This window comes from Polypterus senegalus, chromosome 13 (genome assembly GCF_016835505.1).
Source record: "Polypterus senegalus isolate Bchr_013 chromosome 13, ASM1683550v1, whole genome shotgun sequence".
In the NCBI taxonomy this organism is placed as follows: Eukaryota; Metazoa; Chordata; class Cladistia; order Polypteriformes; family Polypteridae; genus Polypterus; species Polypterus senegalus.
This window is the reverse complement of record NC_053166.1, coordinates 51,477,207-51,492,537: the sequence shown is the minus strand read 5'-3', so window position 1 is coordinate 51,492,537 and position 15,331 is coordinate 51,477,207. Positions and strand designations below refer to the sequence as shown.

Here is a 15,331-nt window from a genome sequence, read left to right as displayed (position 1 = left end):
ATATAGAATTCGGTTCTGCACACAGAGAAAGGGACAATGTTTGATCCAAATCATAATCAGTACAGTATTGCTACATTGGTGCCGACTTTGATAGACGCTCTTCTGAATCAATGTTACTGGGTAATCGTGGACAATTTTTATACTTCACCAGAGTTATTTGACATCTTGCTGCAAACAAAGATTTACACATATGGAACAGTGTGTCTTAATCGTCATGGCATGCCTCAAGACCGGCAGAGCTAAATTACAGCAAGGTGTGCTAGTAGCTTGGCAAAAGGGTAAAGTACTTGCACTGAAATGGAAAGACAAGAAAGTCTTCTTAGCACTGTAAATACTGCAGTTACAATCACTGTACATGCAAAAGGCAACAAGCAGGTTACGAAGCCTTGTGCTTTGGTTGACTACAATAGCACGATGGGTGGCGTTGATCGTGCAGATCAAGAATTGACTTTCTATCCCGTTATGTGGAGGCAACAAAACAAATACCACAACAAATATTTTGCCTTCTGGTGGAGCAGTGCATTTGGAATCCATTTGTGTTATACAAACTAAAAGCTGGCAAACTGTATCTTATGCAAACTTTACATGCCAGCTTGTAGAACAAATCATTGCTGCACATCCACCATCCACACTACCACTATCGACCCAGCACGTTGCTTATCAATCCAGAACGTCTTATTGGTAGACATTTTATTGATTATGTACCTCCAACAGAAAAAAAACAGAATCCAACTCGTACCTGTGCAGTGCGCTGTTCAAAAACTGATAAATCTGAAAAGAAAATCCAAAAAGAAACATGCTATTATTGTCCCGACTGTAACATTGTATTGTGTCTTTCACCCTGCTTTAAGATTTACCACACAAATGACTCATTTTGAGATTATATATGGTTTTGGCATTATTAGTGGTATTATTATTACTGTTAAACATATCAGGTTATCAGGATATAGGAAGCTCTACGGCTGTAAGGTGCTTTTGGACGCCAGAATCTATGACTGATGACCTACCCCACCCTGGAAATGATTTATTTTCACCGTATTACTACATCAGAAATCAGATAAATTATTTATTTACCTTCATTATTATTTTAATAAAAAGCAGTCATTTAGACAACCCGTCTATTCTTCTGTGAAGCCCCCATTAATATAAAAGATTGGGAGAGTGGTTACAATTGTTGCCTCATGGATTTAACATTGTGGGTTTCAATCCCACGCCCTGTTGTGTTTCATGTGGAATTTACAAATTCTCTCCATGCCTTCTGAGTGGTATTTCAGTTTTTCCTATCTTATTACCAAGGAAATGCAGGTCAAGTTAAATGATAGTTCAAAATTGACCTCTGTATAGGTGTGTTTATGAATGGACTCTGCAGTAGACTAGTGCCCTGTCCAGGGCTTATTCCTGCATTGTGCCCAGTGATGCTAAGATAGATTGTGACCCTCCACAACTCTAAATTGCATTAAGTTGGTTTCAGAAAGTTTTATTATTTTAATTTTAATTGGATTTTTTTTTGTCATTTGAAATTTTTAGAAAATTAAATAAATATTTATAGCTGTGTTTTTCTCAATAGATAGTGCCACACTAATAGATTAGCAATGCAGCCTTGCAGCAGCAGGTACTTGTGTTCAAATCCTGGCCCTTTCACTTTATAAAGTTGGTGAATTTGTGACTGTAAATTAGGTTTGCATAGGTGACTCTTGAGATGGGCTGATGCACCAAGACCCTAATCATGCTCAAATAAGCTCAGCTAAGTGCAACACTAAATAAAATTATATTGTATGTAAAGTTGTTTTGTGTAACATAAAATAGAAAACATAGTACTTGAGCAGTTATGCTAAGGAAGCAAAAAGATGATAATATAGTGAAAAACTAAAAAATTAATCCTTTTTAGAGTGCGTGGATAAATGGTCCTACATAAGGTAATGGTTGGTCGATTACTCCTGTGATCTTCATATATTAATATACCTGGGAATGGTAGTTCACTGTTTTTCAGTACCCTACTAAAAAGTACTTCAAATACAGTGCATTCATTTGAGATTTGATTCTGAAAATCTCAAAAAGAATGTAAAAACAGCTGTAGTAGTTTTTCAACAAACAATATCTTTATTTTTTCTGATAATTGAACTTTTCACAATTCCAAATAAGACTGTTTTTTTTCAAATGTGGATTTCAGTTTTAAAATCCATGAATGTTGTGCCTTGCCTTACACTTACATACATAATTTATGGAAACAAAGGGAAGTATCTTGTCAAGACTTACAAAGTCACACTTACTGAAAGCCCTTGTTAAAAGACAAGAACAGTCTGTATAACTTCTTGATCTGCTTCTTCTCTCAAGTGACTATGAACAGATGACTTTTGTTAGATTATGTGGAAATACTTATAAAATTAATTTTTACTTAAACATCGTAACTTACTTTCTTTAATGTAAAAAAACACCATTTTAACTAATACTTTATTTATATGCTGGTTAAAGTTTGTCTATAATATTATAAGTAAAGCAGTTCACTCCATTGGTTCTAAATGAGCTTTCCCTCTGATTCTGAATTTTTAAAGAATGCTTTTAGATAATTGCTACAAGTTTACAGAGAATATTTAAGGCATAACCTCCTCACTTATAAATTATTTTGTCTAAACTGCCGTGTTTATAAAGTATTTAGTAGTAATCTAGGTAAATATTAAGGCTGTCACAGTTAATGAGATGTTTAGTGGTCCAAAAAAATACATGGCAAATGGATAATATTTATTTTTTTCCTTGTTAAAGAGACATATTGTAGTAGATACTTTCTTTGGATATGATGAAGAATCCATGGATTCTGAGACATCATCACTGGCTTCGTTCAGGACAGATCGAACACCAGCAACTCCAGATGAGGACTTGGATGAAGTAAGATGAGTTTAAACAAATAACCATCATGAATCATAAGCCTGCTGTGCAGATGTTTCTACTTTTGAAAACAAAATTTAAACTAGCTCTATGAGCAGTGTGCATTTTCTACAGAAATAATTGCTTCATGCCCAGGGATAAAAGAGACATATTGTTTAAAGAAAGATTATGAAAGAAGGCTCTAAAGTCTAATGTTGGAATAATAGGCTCATTGACATGCAGGATGAGTACAGAGAGAAAATAGAGAAGGATAGAGAATCACATTAGCTTTGTGAACAGGCAAATAGACACATTCATGATAAAAGGAGGTAAAGTTGCTGTATTTGTATTTATTTTGACCTTTCTGCATCTTTAAGAAGCAGGATGGAATGTAAATAGTATTACTTTTGACAGCCACTTGTTATTTTTGGTTTCTTTAACCTACATATCTAGAAATGGTATGTAAATCTACAGTATAAAATTTAATTTTAATATAATGGTAGCCATGCCCATCATATATAAGCTTAGTCAATAAACCACTATATTACAGCATGCTTATAATTCACTGGAAAGCAAGCTATATTGTGAATTTGTTAGAAACAAAAAATGACATACCTGTTATATGCATATTGTACATACACCAAATTTTTACACATGTATTTTTACCAAAGAGCCTGGCTGCGGAGGAGTCTGAACTGCGCTTTCGTCAGTTGACAAGAGAATATCAAGCACTTCAGAGAGCTTACGCCCTACTTCAGGAGCAAACTGGTGGAATCCTAGATGCAGAAAGAGAAGCTAAGGTAAAAGAACGAAGAAAATTGCTTAAATGTTAGACAGCACAATATCAGTTAGATATTTTATTGTACAATGTATCTATCTAAATTCTGAAATGTGATAAGAATTAAACTATATAAATAAATAATGGGTTCACATCCTCTGCACTGTATAATTCTTCACAAATAAAGTTCACGAATATAGTAAAACTGCTAGGGAGTCTTCGGGTTGTTTTTTGTCCCGAAGACCAAATGCAGCTAAGTTTAATATTTTTTGCAAATCAGAAAGAACCATTTGGTCCAGTTTTGGTTAGAACACCTTGTGTTTTGATGTTGTTTTAGCATTTCTTACAAATGTATGCCTCTTTTCATAGAAGGAGGAAACATTTGGACATCAGTGAATGAGTTTGTAATTAAGTGAGTTTGAATTTCCTTAGGGTAATATATTTAGTGTGAATATATATATGTAGTGATGCCACAGGGCACATACAGCCTCCCTAACCCCGACACAGACAAGCAGGACAGTATTTGCCACACAGCATGCAGTTTTTTCACAATTGGGGAGCACTTTTCTCTGCTACCCACAGCACAGTACATAAAACGCAGCAGTTCACAGACAATTCACAGCCCTTTCTCTCAGCCAGTCCTTCCACCTCCACTCTTCCTCGCAAGCTTTGTCCACTTCCTCCCAACTCAGGCCAATGAGTGGTGGTGACTGGCTCCTTTTATAGGGCACCCAGAGGGAGTCCAGGTTCCCAACAAGCTTCTTCCAGCAGCACTTCCAGGTGTGGCGGAAGTGCTGCCAAATAGGGCCCTGCAAGTGTCTAGACGTCCTGTGGCGGTGGCCACAGGCCCCAGTAGGGTTGAACTTCCATGCTTATGACCCATTGCCCCATTGAAAGCCAAGGGGGCTGCCCTCTGCTGGTCCAGGGGAGAAACAGTTTTGAAAATACTCTCTCCCCCATGGTCGGGGTATCTCGGCTGGGTAAGGGCTCCGGTGGTCTGCCACAATATTATATTTGAGTTTCAAGCAGTTATATTATGATTAACCTTTATTCACAGGCAGAATAATTCCCAATCCTCAGCAACTCTATAGGCCCAAGCAGGTAGAAACCAACTGCGGTTTCAGCAGCCTTGGCCTGTCTCAGCACATATCAGCAAATAAAACTCATATGGGTAGCAAAATACCAACATTGTCCTCCTTCAGATTTGCTCTTTCTTTAATTTTGGCTGACTGTAAAATTTAGCTTGGTAAATACCAGGTTGCCAATGTACCTTACGTATTTTGATGTCAACGTTTTTATGTGACTGCAATAAAGCAGTAATGATTTAAGTCTATTTAGGTGAAAGTCCCAGGTGATTTTATTTCTGTAGTAAGCTAAGCAGATAAAAAAATATATTATTTTAATCTATATATATATATGTGTACGTAACATATAGACTACTGAGCTTTCTCTGGCCATAGCCACTCCTCTTGTGGTTGTAGAAATTTAGTATTGGTGATCTGCAGATACTTATTGTTTACTGTGCAAACAAAAGTATAGAAGAAGTCAGTTTTTTTCATGATACCTGTATTTTCTTCATAACCCTAGAGTCTGAGTCAAAACACTGCATATGGATTTTTCCTTACCTTTTAATACTATAGAGTTACAGTTCATAATTTTTTTATCATATGCTTGTTACCTGAAAAATGTGTTTATTTAAACAATAAACCACATTCACTGACTAGGAACTGTGTGAGCTCAATAAACTAATAAAATCTGACAAACTGCCTGTATTAGGAGTAAACTAACATTCCAAATCAGAGGCAGGCAGAAGTTGAAAACCCAAAGTTCTATTTAGTAAACATTCTATTTAGCTATAACAGATTCTTTTCTTTATTTGTTTTATATTTCAGATGAAAAGCAACAGTAGTTTGTTGTCCTCTAACAAGGACATTATAACACATACTCAGCTGAGAGTCCCTGACAACGAGCATGATGCAAAAAATGAATGACTTTATCAAATGCAACAGAAAGACAAAAAACAATTATGGAAAAATGTTTAGGAGGAAAACAACTTTAGAAAAAAACATTAGAATAGCCTCAGGAACCATCACAACTTCTCAATAATACTATTTCCTTGGGAATTAAATCAAATGCAGGGCTACTCAAGTTTATGTTCTGTTTTCTTTGCTTTTTACTTTGTATACTAATGATCTTAGACGGAATATTGACAATTATTCCATTATCAAGTATGCAGATGTGAATAGTGTGGTATGGGAGAAAGGTGGTTATATATTTCAGTGACTGCCAAAAAAAGTAAGATGTAGTATTTGACTTTTGGAAACAGTTATCGATTAAGTTCACCTCTTAGGGATCTTGAAGTGGAGACAGAAGAAGTGGCTGAGTATAAATATCTTAGAACCAACATCAACGATAATTAGTATATTACCACAGAAAGTATCTACTCATAATGCAATGAATACTTTTTGCTCTTCAGTGAACTCAGATCATTCAAAGTAGACATGTACAGTTGATTCAGAAATTATTCAGACTCAGACTTGTCATAAAAGGACAAGTGTGTGTGTGTGTGTGTGTTTGTGTATCAATTTATCTATCCAGTTGCTATGTCCTGTTGTAAAAGCAGTGCTAGAAGCAAGAAATGGCAATGCTTTTTATTTCTATATGCATTGCGAAATACATTCCCATAGATAGTGTACTATAAATTTTAATATTTGTCCATCCAATTGGTAGGGTAGGAAGAAAAAAACTAAACATTGGCAAAACATGTAGAATAAGGGTAAAAAAATAATAAAATACCAAATAAGGGTTTGAAAATAACAAAATTGATGTTATTGGCTTATTCTGTTTTCCAACATTATATGCTGGCAACAACAGTGTGGTAGCAACTTTCTTGTACCCGCTCTGGCTAAGTGTACAAGGTTTATAACTGTAGTATAAATGACTGATGTTTTCAAAAAGGTTTGCAGAATTATTAAAAATCAAAAATCTCTTATTTATGTTTGTATTCACACCTTTAATTCAGTACTTTTGTAGAAGCTGCTTTTGTAACAAGTACTGCTTTCAGTCTTCTTGGGTAAGTCTCAATGAGCATTACACAGTTGGATTTGGACAGTTCATCCCATTCTTCCTGGCAGGTTATCTCAATCTCTGTTAGACTGGATGGGAAACTTGTGTAAACTGTCATCTTCAGGTTTCTCCACAGTTATTATTTGGGGTTTAAGTTTGGGCTTTGGCTGGGCCACTCAAGGATAGTCAAATACTTGTCCTGAAACCACTCCAGCATATTTTTGGCTCTTTCCTTTGAGTCATTGTTGTGCTGAAAGGTGAACCATCACCCCAGTATGAAGTGGCATGCACTTTGGGGCAGGTTTCCTTCAAGAACCTCTTTGTATTTGGCTGCATCATTCCTTCCCTCAATTTTGACTAGTCTCCCTTTCCCTGTCACTGAGATGCATCCCATATCATGTGTATGCTACATGCTTCAAAACAGGGATGGTATTAGGCAGGTGATATGCAGCAGCTAATCTTTGCCAGACATAGTGCTGGGAGTTCTGCCTAAAGAGTTCAATTTTAATCTCATCACACTAAAAAATGAGCCCTTAAAGTTATTGGCTTGTTGCTCTCTTTCCCCAGTCTCCCCTGTGGTCTTGTGTGCTTTGGAGTTGGGTTAGGCTTTGGGGATGTGATGCTTGATCCTCGTCGTCCAAGCTTCCCTGGCCCTGTAGGCTTTGAGTTAGGGTTAGGTTCTGGGAAATAGCTTCCTTGTGTCTAAACTTTGGGGGCTTCTTCCTTGGCCTTGTGTGCTATCCTTATGTGGGCCATATCTAGGTGCAGATAGTGGATAGTGTCCTTAGAATTATCAGCCTGTTGGCTCCCCCGCCTCCCCTTTGGCCTTATGGGCTTTGAGCTGCATACTGGTCTTGGCTACGGAGCCACCGGCCGAAGTCATATGGCTCTTGTCATACATGTTTTTCATCTGGGCTTTGGTTCTAGTTACGGGGTCGTCAGAAGGAGTCATTCGACCTCATCATCGAGGTTCTCCTAGAGCCATGCAGGCTTTGAATAAGGTTAAGGACTGGGAAGTAACCTCCTGGCCTCTAAGCTCCGAGGGCTTCTCCCTTGGCCTTGTTTGTTTGTTAGGTTGGTTGACTATTGCTATAGTAAATTAATTTGTTAGTGTGACATTTGGGTTCTTGTTCACCTCCCTGGCCAAGACCCTATTTGTCTGGCTACTCAGTTTGCCTAAATAACCAAATCTAAGAAGAAGTCTGTTGGATCCAGACTTCTCACGTTTCATAAATAATTAAGGTCACTGTGCTCCTGGAAACACTGAAAGCTTTAGGAATGGTTTTATACCCTTGTCCTGATCTATGTTTCAGCACAATTTAATCATGGAAGTCTACAGAGAGTTCCTCGGACATAATGGCTTGGTTTTTGACCTGACATGCATTGTAAATTGTGGGCACATCTCAAGGACAATTAATGCAAACCTGACCACAAGTTGGAGTGCCATAGTAAAGATTCTAAATACTAAATAGATTTTTTTTTATTTTTAATAAATTTACAAACCTTTCTGAAAACATTTTTTACTTTGTCACTCTGGGTTATTGAATGTAGATTGAGTGGTAAAAATGGCAAATTTATCCTTTTTAAATTAAGTCTACAACACAATAAATATACAGAAAATGAAGGTGTCTGAATCCATTTTATATCATGTTATCCTTTTATCACATTGTAATGCAATTTGTAATTATTTCCAGGTTCATTACCTAGTTAAATTGCCCAAAAGAATACTCCATCCAAAAATATTTTTTTTATGAGTTGCTTTCCCCATGTAGTTTGCAGTGGTAATTGAGAAAGAATTTGTTCTCTGTTGTTTTCATTCAGATTGAGATTAAACAGTCCAATGGCAGACAATGTGAAAAGCATCCATGGGAAAAAAATTCTCGCAGAGCATATGTCTCATAATCCACATGACTTTTTTTCATTTTATATGCTCAAAACATGCAAAAGGCATACATTTTCTCCTAAAATCTTATTAATACTGACATGCAGAAATCTGAAGATAAACCAGAATGATGCATTCCCATAATGCTTTGCTTTTGAATTGAAGACAAGTCTCTTGACCTATGAATGAGAGATGGATCTTCAATTCAAATGCACAGAATCATGGGAATGTCTCTTTCCTGTTTATCTTGTACTCTGAGTTTTCCAGAAGCAAGTACTGTATTAATAATAGTTTATCAAAAAATGTGTTAGTTTTGCAATTCTTGAGCATATCAATGAATAGTGGACATGTGGATTATGCAACATGAGTTTCATGAGAATTATTTTTCTTTTTACCATGGACGTTTTTCACATCTTTTGTTGTTGACAGAACATGTCACTATTACATTCCATTATATCATAAACCATTTTCTCTCATGCTGCATGAAAACATGAGACTGAATTTTTTCTTAAGCCACCACTGGAAACTACATGGGGTAAGTGGCATATAAAAATATTTTTGGGGGAAAGTATTTCTTTAACAAATCATAATATGAAAAAACTCAGCAAGTTATGAGACAAGTAGTCAGAATTATTGGAGCTGAGGTTATTAAACTGATCAACTGTACGAAATGCTGAAGAAAATAATTATTTTAGCAAATGCAGCCCTTATTTTTAGTTGCTCTGGGAGGACAGTTCCCTGAAATACCCACTCAAAGTGCTCCAGGAAGACTTTTCTCTCCAGTACCATAACACCTTTTGATAAGAAGCATCACCCAGTAGCAAATACTTTTAAAAAATGTGTCTACAAAAATATGATCTGTTCAAGGTGAAGGTTTTAAAACTTTAGAAATAATTATTTGAGAATTCTTATTCTTCAGTAAATGCAACTGAGAATGTTTTCTTTTGTAATATAACAACATGGCTTTGTCAAACACATTTTATCCAGGTAAGGCTTATGGTGCTGGAGCCTATCCTGGCAGCATCTGGAATAAACAGTGAACAGAAACACAGTCCATCACAGGTCCAACCCAGTCACACACTAACACTTATATAATGACCGTAAGCTTTAAAGAAAGCATCCTGTTACATTCTTTTATTACATACTACTTTTTTTCTTATTTTCCATGTATCTTAAAATGAATGAAGTTGTCTGTATTGAACATATTTGTATACTAATTACATTTTGGAACAACAGAAAAAATGTCCTTACAACAGTTTCACAGTACAGACTAGTAATTTAAAACATCCAGTGGTGAAAAACAATACTAATATTATTTAATAGTATTCAACAATATTTCTTGCTTGCATGAATTTCAGAGTTCCAAAAAAACTCATATAAACTGTAATAGAGGTGGTCATGCTGCAGATGTTGTAGACCTCTTCTTTACTCATTTAAACAGGCTCATGAACAACTTCAAGCTGAAGTTCAGAGGTACAAAGCTAAAATAGAAGATCTAGAAAAAGAACTGACACAGAAAGGACAGGTAAGGACATTGAATGTAAGCACATTCATCTCAGTGATGGATTTTGTTTTATTTATGGCAGATATAAAATGGATCTGAAAAAAGTGAAAGGGTTAAACACCATTTCCAGGTAACCCCTCTTAATATTTTGTAACTTTCTATCAGTAATTGTAAACAGTAAGTCTTTTCTGATATTAAAAATCAGTGTAAGTTGTTTTATTCACATAGTTTAAAATCTTTGCTATGAATAAAATATAGCAAGTATTTTTAAGCTGTCAATTTAACTATTTAAAATGTGTATCAAAGCAAAATTTATTTTATTTTTAAAAAAATGACCAACAAGCTGTGCTGAACTAGCTGATGTACAGGTAAAATAATATTCGGAATACAGTGAAATGTGAAAAAACAATATTTCTGTATAACTGTAGTTTAAATAGCTGAGTTTTTGAATTACAATATTTTACATAATAGTAGCATAATATCAATATATTAGATGCTGGTTAAATATCTGGTACTTGGAGCAGGAAATGGATGAATCGGTTCAGACATTTGTCATGCACTTTAAATAAATAAGCATGCAAATGTACCAGACCAGACTTCTCCAGCATTGAGCATACTATTAGTCATCAGTGAATTAGTTTAATACTTTTATAAAAGTATCCAGGTTGATTCCAGTTCCTTGCATATTCTTATCAAGATTGCATGAACAAAATCAAATATCTTAAATCTTTGTTTAATTTAATAACTTTGAATAATTAGGAATTATATTTATTCAACAAAACTTGTAAAAAGTTTTCTACAAACACAATCATGCTTTTACAAAAAAGAGCTTACTAGTGTTGCAGTGTTGCTAAAATATTTATTTCCTTTAAAGAGTTGTTGTGGCATGAGTAATACTCCATACTGTATACCCTATTTATTAAGGCTGAAATAATTTAATAAGTAAGGTCTAGAGTATTTAGATATTTTAAGTTGGGAACAGCACTATGAAGAACTATTATCATGGTTAAATACTGTAACACCTGAAATATATAAAGAATTGCTTTTTCCCCACTTTGAATGATGTCTGTCTCACTTTTCACCTGGTGTTTTATTGCATACTGCACATATAGTCTTATTTTGGTGAAAGGATGTAAGTCAATTTTTTTACATAAAGTCCATCCATCCATCCATTTTCTAACCCGCTGAATCCAAACACAGGGTCACGGGGGTCTGCTGGAGCCAATCCCAGCCAACACAGGGCACAAGGCAGGAACCAATCCCAGGCATTCTCCCCGTGTCTGCGTGGGTTTCCTCCGGGCGCTCTGGTTTTACATAAAGTCAAATCAAAGAATTTTGTTAAGTTAGACGTTCAATGTAAAGCTGTAGTATGCAAACTATTTTAAGAAAATTGGATAACAAAGTTTTATAAATATGTGGATGAAAGCTTCAATTTCATCTTCAGTGTAAATGCATTAAGTTCTGAGATGTAAGAAAAATGAAATTAATGTAATTCTGAGAAAGAAGCATTTACTTATGGTGTAATTTTTTGCAGGATTCAAAATGGGTTGAAGAAAAACAACTTTTTCTTAAAAGGAATCAAGAGCTCCTAGAAAAGGTACATTGTAAATCTGGTGGATTTCATTTAATTAAATCTTCAGTGCTCAATGTTTTGTTCATACTTGTGCAGATTTGCTGGTTTTAAAACACAGCAGTTCATTTCTGAAGTATAAAATTGACTAAGAAAATCGGATTGGCTTTAACTGTAAGTTGATAGGGTACAATAAGTTATATTATATAATCAGTGTGACATGTTTTATTCAAAAAAGAGATGATTGAATTCTAATAGTCCATTGCTATTAACATGTTTAACATGAAGGAAATTATCAAGTGTTAGTGCAATAAAAGCATTCCATTGTTACATTAAAGCATTTAACTCATCTATCTAGATGTTCACTTATGAGTGCCATAATCAGGAAATCACAGTACCTGAAGCCAGACCATGAAGACAGAGTATAATATAATAAAGTTTTACTTATATCTTCATGTAAAACTAAAGATCAGCGCCATTCTAAAAATGTAAAGTATGCATTTGCATGATAAACTAATTGTTTCCTATGAAACTAAATGTGGCTGAATGTTTGCATCACTAAGAGTAGATGTGAATTATGCCTGTACCAGTCACTGTAATTTCCCAGTCTTGTATCAAAGGGAAATGCTGATGATCAGATCTATACTAATAAAAGGGAAAGCCCTCACGGACTCACTCACTCACTCACTTATTCATCATTAGTTCTCCAACTTCCCGTGTAGGTAGAAGGCTGAAATTTGGCAAGCTCATTCCTTACAGCTTACTTACAAAGTTAAGCAGGTTTCATTTTGAAATTCTACACGTAACGGTCATAACGGTCAACAATGTCCGCCATATTGAACTTTCTTATTTATGGCCCCATCTTCACGAAATTTGGTAGGCGGCTTCCCTGCACTAACCAAAACCGATGTATGTACTTATTTTGGTGGTATGACGCCACTGTCGGCTGCCATATTGAACTTTCCAGCATCACTAATTCTCCAACTTCCCGTGTAGGTAGAAGGCTGAGCTGGATGTGAAGTTATCGATGAAACCGGTTGTATGCTTACAACGCTTGACAGATGCCGAATGTCACTTCAACACAAGTCCTGCAAATGCTGTCATAATTGAAACAAACCGTGAAACTCAAACCGATTATGAGAGCAGCAATCCAAGCTGTGAGATTTGAAACAAGATTACTTTTCACATGGCCAAGTGTATCTTGCATGCTCAAGAGTAAGCTCAGCGCACAGCTTGATCATATTAAACCGGAGGGCCGAACTGACAATGTGGTATACAAAGAGATCCTTAACAAATAATTATTGGTATATTTTCCCTCAGTTTAAAAAGGTTTAATTTTCTTCTTAATAAAAATTTTAAGGCAGTACTTCGCCGCTGCAAAGCGCGGGTATTTTGCTAGTTTCTAATTAAGCTGAATTACTGTCCTGGAATCCTGAGATTTGGCTTTGTAGAGAAAAGGGAATGAACAAGTGTTTTGTTTTCTTACCAATGACTGCATTGTTATTTGATCCTCAGTTCTGGCATTTAATTTTACAGATAATAAAATATCTGAAAATTGCTCCTTCAGTGGTGTTTCCCATTTACCAACAGCTGCATTCCTGACATAATAGACTTGGAAGTGAGTCACATTATCTTTGGATGACATCGTGGTTGATGTTACCTGGAATCCTTCTCAGTTTGGTTACTTAAAATACTGCAGATGTCAAAAGACTTCTCATCTGTCAAAGTACTTACAAACTTTACATCAGGACACTGCAAAATAATTATACATTGTAACTGGATTGAAAATGTATGTCTAAGCTAAAGTAGCAGGAAATTCTCTCTAGCAATTTAATGAATCAAATGTAGGAGCACAACATCAGACTTGTTGAATGTTAGTGGCATACTTTAAAATACTCATATTTTATGCTGTAGTAGAATTTATTTTTCGCACAAGTGTCCAGCCACCAACTATTAATTACTATGCTGACATATTGATTATGGCTTTATGTTTAAATGTAAAAAGTAGCAATATCTAAAACAAACTTTTTATGCATCTTTAAACTGTGATTACATTGAACTTTCAGAAAAATACAAAGCCTCAGTTGCATATTATTTTCAAAGTAATGTTGAAATTATTCTTCTCACCTACTTTAGGTACCGTTTAAATTAATTTTAATTCAGTAATATTAATTTCTGTGTCATATTATATCCTTCATAATGAATGCTATCACAGTGTGCTTTACAGGTTAATTTAACTTTACCTCATAACAATGTAGATCTTTATCTCATGGGTTACATAGTAAACTAAATGAAATGCTTGACACAATCAATGCTATTTAGAATAAGCCTTATTTTTTCAACATGAAAGATTTTTTTAATAATATCCCATTTTTATAAAATGTATTGGAAATGTTAGTTGTTGGGGTTAACCATGTAGTTATAATACAGTGGGTAAATTATGTGTCCAAAAGGGACAGCAATTTCAGGGAGTTATTTTGTTTATGTACAGATAGAAAAGCTTGAGGCGGATGTCAGTCGTCTACAACAAGAACTCCAGGACTCCCGAGACCAGAATGAGTTGCTGGAATTTCGGATCTTAGAATTAGAGGTAACCTGCTTTAAAAAGAGTTGTGCTGTTACCTTAGGTTGACCAGCCAAAGCAAGTAATTTGAATTATGTCTGTACTTGTGATAATACATACTCTATTTACAGATAAACTACAAATTTGAAATTTAGTTTTGAACATATTATAAATATTAGCTTTGTTTAAATTTTCTACTTCTACCAAAATATATAATTGTTCTGACAACATGAACAATGTTTTAACGTTAAAGCAGTCTGAAACATTTGATGTTTTTATTATTATTATCATTAGATTAATGCTCCACAACTAATAAAAAGCAAAGCCATGCGAAACTAAAAAAATAAGGTTCATGGCAAATCATTCTGGTAATGGCAGAAGAAATATGGAACACTTTTTGAAATCATGTATGTTGTTGGCTGTAAATGTCAGGACTCAACACCATTTCAACTCTGTTGCCTCTAAACCTAGTTGATGATCACAAAAAAAAAAATTTAATTAAAATAAACAATAAGCTCTAGTATGTTAATATTGTATGTAAAGCAGAATAATTAAGTACAACTAGTAATTGTGTTGCCTTGGTCATTCGTTGTATTTATTTTTAGGAACGTGAGCGGAGGTCTCCTCCGTTTGGTCTCAATATCCATCCCTTCTCAGATGGCATCAGTGCTCTTCAGATTTACTGCATAAAGGAAGGAGTTAAAGTATGTCTAAGATTTCTTTGTTTTTGTCAAGCCTATTATGGGAATTTGGATTAAATCATTTCATGTTTTAATTTTTTTGTTGTGTTCTCTTTGCTAGGATGTGTGCATTCCTGATCTTATAAAGCTCTTGGATATTCTAGGAGATAACGGGGTAAGGAATATCTTTTTTAGTGTATTCTTCATATTTTTTTTCCTCACGAGTTCTGATTGTCCATGTTAGTAAATGGTACATAGTTCTATACATAAGAGAGTTATTTACATTTGCATTCACGCTGATCAGCTTTACAAGTGTGAGCATGATCTTGAATAACAAGTAGTGAGAAAATTAGAGAATCAATAATTTTGCATTCATTTAAGTAATTACAGTATTAAACATTTATGATAGTAATTACACTATGTAGG

At 34.9% G+C, this 15,331-nt stretch overlaps 1 protein-coding gene across 5 annotated transcripts in view; it reads left to right on the top strand.

Annotated features, from left to right (window-relative positions):
• Nucleotides 1-15,331, top strand: part of jakmip2 (janus kinase and microtubule interacting protein 2) — a 74,600-nt gene that overhangs the window by 33,426 nt on the left and 25,843 nt on the right. For all 5 annotated transcript variants that reach the window (XM_039775355.1, XM_039775353.1, XM_039775357.1 and 2 more), the window contains exons 9-15: nt 2,761-2,883; nt 3,534-3,662; nt 10,030-10,113; nt 11,627-11,689; nt 14,154-14,252; nt 14,831-14,929; nt 15,027-15,080. In XM_039775355.1, coding sequence (XP_039631289.1) covers nt 2,761-2,883; nt 3,534-3,662; nt 10,030-10,113; nt 11,627-11,689; nt 14,154-14,252; nt 14,831-14,929; nt 15,027-15,080 — 651 coding nt within the window. The remainder of the gene's footprint in view (nt 1-2,760; nt 2,884-3,533; nt 3,663-10,029; nt 10,114-11,626; nt 11,690-14,153; nt 14,253-14,830; nt 14,930-15,026; nt 15,081-15,331) is intronic.